A 4,729-nucleotide genomic window follows, 5' to 3' on the forward strand; every position below is an offset into this window, starting at 1 on the left:
TGGACAACATTAAATCGAGCTTAGCAAGGTACTCTTAAAATTTGCAGTGCTATATGGTGACTCAAAGCAATGATCCAAACTATTACATTAGCCTTGATATAAGTTGCTTGGGGTAGTAACTTATTACTGCTGTCTACAGGCAAAAGATTCTATATGATATATAAATAAAGACAACACATTCCTGATTATCTCCTACTTTGGTGTATCAGCGTGAAAGTACTGAAAGACTCCCCTTACGACTGTGTTCATTGTTTCCATACATTAAATTAAATATATTTTTCTCTGCTTAGAAAATTTTTTTTTTTTTTGCACAATATAATATTGTTTGAAAAGTTAGGCATCCAATGACAAGTAATAGGAATGGTTATTGCTCCCCCTTGCCCCAGGAAAGAAAAAAAAAAAAAAAAAATTAACCCTCTGAAATTGTGACTACATTACTTTTTGTTTTTCTTTTTTTTTTTTTTTTTTATTTTTTTATTTTTCTTATAGAATCTACTGGGCAAGATGAAGCTCTGGATTTTTATTCTATATTCAGTTGTGGTTGCATCTGATCCTTTCGAGTCACAGCCTTCTTTTTCTTCAGTCAGAGGATCCTGTCAGAGTTTGTGTTCCTGTGAAGAAAAGGATGATACCATTATTATAAACTGTGAAGAAAGAGGCATCAAGTTGGTATCAGAAATAAGTGTCCCACCATCACGGCCTTTCCATCTTAATCTGTTAAACAATGGCCTGACTATGTTACACATGAATGATTTTGCTGGCCTTGTTAATGCTATCTCTCTACATCTTGGATTTAATAATATTGCTGATATTGAGCCTGGGGCTTTCAATGGCCTCAGCCTTCTTAAGCAACTTCATATCAATCACAATTCTTTAGAAACACTTAAAGAAGATACATTTAATGGATTGGAAAATTTGGAGTTTCTTCAAGCAGACAACAATTTCATCACAGTGATTGAAGCAAGTGCCTTCAGCAAGCTCAACAGGCTTAAAGTGCTTATTTTGAATGATAATGCCATTGAGTATCTTCCTCCGAACATATTTCGGTTTGTGCCATTAACCCATTTAGATCTTCGCGGAAACCAGTTACAGACCCTGCCCTATGTTGGCTTTTTGGAACACATTGGTAGAATACTAGATCTTCAGTTGGAAGATAATAAATGGGCCTGTAACTGTGATTTGCTGCAGCTGAAGATATGGCTAGAAAACATGCCTCCTCAGTCAATAATAGGTGATGTTGTATGCAATAGTCCTCCAATTATCAAAGGCAGCATCTTAAGCCGGTTGAAAAAAGAATCACTTTGTCCCACTCATCCTGTCAATGAACTTGAAGATCCTTCAGGGTCACTGCCGTTGGTTGTAACCACCTCTGTTAGTGACAGTCACCTGTCAACTAAGGTGATTCCTATCCTGAAAGCTCCTACTAAAGAACCAAGTTTAATGCTTCATACTTCAAAGCCTACTACTCAGTTTCCAGGAATCTATTGTCCCGTCCCCTGTCACTGCACCAGCCATATGCTCTCAGGAGTTCTCATGCACTGCCAGGAGCGAAATATTGAAAGCTTGTCTGATTTAGGACCACCTCCTCCAAATCCTAAAAAGCTTATTCTAGCTGGAAATATTATTCAGACATTAATGAAATCAGATCTTGTGGACTATGCTAGCCTGGAAATGCTTCATCTGGGGAACAATCGCATTGAAATCCTTGAGGAAGGATCCTTTTTGAATCTGACTAGACTGCAGAAATTGTATCTCAATGGCAATCATCTTACAAAGCTAAGTCAGAATCTCTTCCTTGGCCTTCAGCACCTTGAATACTTGTACCTTGAATATAATGCCATCAAACAAGTTTTGCCAGGGACATTTAGTGCAATGCCAAAACTTAAGGTCCTCTACTTAAATAACAACCTTCTGCAGACTTTGCCACCCCATATCTTTTCAGGTGTTCCACTTGCCAGATTAAATCTGAAAACAAACCAATTTGCGCATTTGCCTGTAAGCAATGTCTTGGATGAACTGGATATGCTGGTACAAATTGAACTTGAAGACAACCCCTGGGACTGTACCTGTGATTCAGTTGGGTTGCAAAAATGGATACAAAAACTGAGTAAGAACACAATGATGGGTGATATTTTTTGCAAATCTCCAGGACATCTAGCAAAAAAAGAACTGAAATCTCTGAACAGTGAAGTCTTGTGTCCAGGTTTAATAAACAGCCCTGCCCTACCAACTCATGCCAGTTTTGTAGTTGTGACAACTTCTTCTACTACTACCAACACTGCAGACACCATCCTGCGGTCTCTTACAGATGCAGTCCCACTTTCTGTTCTAATACTAGGACTTCTAATTGTGTTTATAACTGTTGTGTTTTGTGCAGCAGGAATAGTTGTTCTTGTTCTGCATCGGCGACGAAGATGCAAAAAGAAACAAGCAGATGAACAAATGAGGGATAGCAGCCCAGTTCACCTCCAGTACAGCATGTATGGGCATAAGACAACACACCACACAACGGAGCGCCCAGCTGCAACTCTCTATGAGCAACGTATGGTTACTCCCATGGTTCAGGTCTACCGCAGCCCATCCTTCAGCCCCAAACATACTGAGCAACAGGAGGAGGGAAGTGAGAAGGAAGCTAGCGATTCCAAACATCTCCGCCGAAGTCTCCTGGAAAGAGAGAACAGCTCACCTCTTACAGGTTCAAATGTAAAATATAAGGCTACAGATCAATCTGCTGAATTTCTGTCTTTTCAGGATGCCAGCTGCTTCTATAGAAACATTCTTGAAAAGGAGAGAGAACTGCAGCAACTAGGGATCACAGAGTACCTAAGAAAAAATATTGTCCAGCTCCAGCCTGACATGGAAGTTCATTATCCTGGAACACATGAGGAGCTGAAGCTAATGGAGACACTCATGTACTCCAGGCCAAGAAAGGTTTTTGTAGAACAAACTAAAAATGAGTATTTTGAACTCAAAGCTAATTTACATGCTGAGCCTGACTATCTGGAAGTCCTGGAGCAGCAAACATGAAGCGACAATATGTTGGGCTGGGGCCGTATTTCTGTAATTCTATTTTAAGTTGGAACCGTTGTAAATAAAAAGTGCCTTATAATTACATGTCAACAGTCAGAACTTAAGCACAGCAGTAATCCTAGCAACAAAAAACTCAGGGATCACTGTGGGAAGCCATGGGGTTGTGTGCAGGCAATATGTCTCACGCCAAGTTAAACATGAACTTTGTGTGATTGAACTGTGGGAGGAAGATTGCTTATTGCAATATTACTCAACATTTTACAAAGGTGTGTATGGCCCTCTCCATTCAGTACCCAACCTACCGAAAATATTTGTTACCTTTACTCTTTCATTTTCCCCTCAGTTTAATTAGGTTCCTTTTGAAAAAACACCTGTGTTTGTAGTTTTAAGGTTAGAGTGTATTTGTTAGGTTAGTAAATGCACTGCATACATGACCGTTGTCTACAACCACACCTAACATACCCTTATAATAAATATGAAAGAAGTTGAAATGTTGTCATACTAAATGTCAGTTTAAAAACAAAAAGATAAAAAAATATTTGTGTATGCACCCAGAGCCTGCAAATATTTAAGTATTTTACACAGAACTTCATCATGTGCATTCTGTATCAGTATGTGGAAGGAAAAACATGTAACTATGTTTACCCAACATCTTCAATAAGAAGAAAAAAGCAAGCCTTTTGCTACTTTCCCTGATAGCTTTACCTAAGTTTGGACAATCTTTTCTTGAGCTGCTGCTATAAAATATTGTACATCACTGGTGTTTCAACTCATAATCCTGGGCAATTTGAAAAGCTACTGAGAATCAGCTGTAAATATGTTACTGTGTTTAATAAGTTTGGGGTTTTTATATATCTATCTGTCTATATATATAAATAACTTCTGTGCTGGCTTTAAATATTCTTGGAGGAAATGAGTTTGCTGTGGCTAGGAACTTCCAAGTTCAAATACAGGTCCTTTCCCACCCTACTCAAAAGCAACTCCCAGACAGAATAACTGCAACAAGTCACACACATGTGGAACAATATTAGTATTTAGTTGTTTGTACAAAAATATGTTATATTTTCTGAAATTAGAAGGAATTAAAGTGTTGTGGGAAAAATAGGTAAAAAAAAGTAGAACACTGCAGGTTTATTTTTGCAATGAATTCTAGCTAGATTTATATTTACTATTTATTCTGTATAATTTTGTATTTTTTTTCAACTCACAAGAAATGAAAAAGCTTATTCCTGGCTACCTTTCAAGCAAATCAAGGAACTTCTCTCTATCAATGAAAAAGAAATAAAGAGGTTTTTAAATGTCTTTTTCTTAAAGGTCACTTTTTAAAGAAAGCAGCAACTTCTGCATGCACAAGTTTAGAACTGTTTGGGAATTAAACACAACTCTTCTCACTATTGTCACGTGGACAGAGGCATCTTCTCCAGAGTGCAGTAAGGCCATTCAATTTCTGTGCATGACTGATGGTGCCAAAACACAAATTCTGACCTGCAATTATCTTCCTCTAAGCAATTATTTTGTAAACTGACTATGCATGAACTTTTTTTTTCTAATTTCTATTTGTATAGCAAAAGATCAGCTTAATTATTACGTCTACATATGTATGCTAAACTTAGCATTGAAGTCTCGATAAATTCAAAGTAAAAAGTTGTATTCTTTAGTTCAGTTTACTGTTGATGTCTTACCTATTTGTATATACAAA

The 4,729-nt window shown here is 37.4% G+C and overlaps 1 protein-coding gene across 1 annotated transcript; it reads left to right on the forward strand.

Annotated features, from left to right (window-relative positions):
- The first annotated feature begins 504 nt into the window (after window positions 1–504).
- SLITRK6 (SLIT and NTRK like family member 6) lies at window positions 505–3,027 on the forward strand. The gene has a single exon (XM_074152658.1). It carries the CDS (start codon window positions 505–507, stop codon window positions 3,025–3,027), a length of 2,523 nt encoding a protein of 840 aa, XP_074008759.1.
- Window positions 3,028–4,729: the final 1,702 nt, after the last annotated feature.

This window comes from Numenius arquata, chromosome 1 (genome assembly GCF_964106895.1).
Source record: "Numenius arquata chromosome 1, bNumArq3.hap1.1, whole genome shotgun sequence".
Taxonomy (NCBI): Eukaryota; Metazoa; Chordata; class Aves; order Charadriiformes; family Scolopacidae; genus Numenius; species Numenius arquata.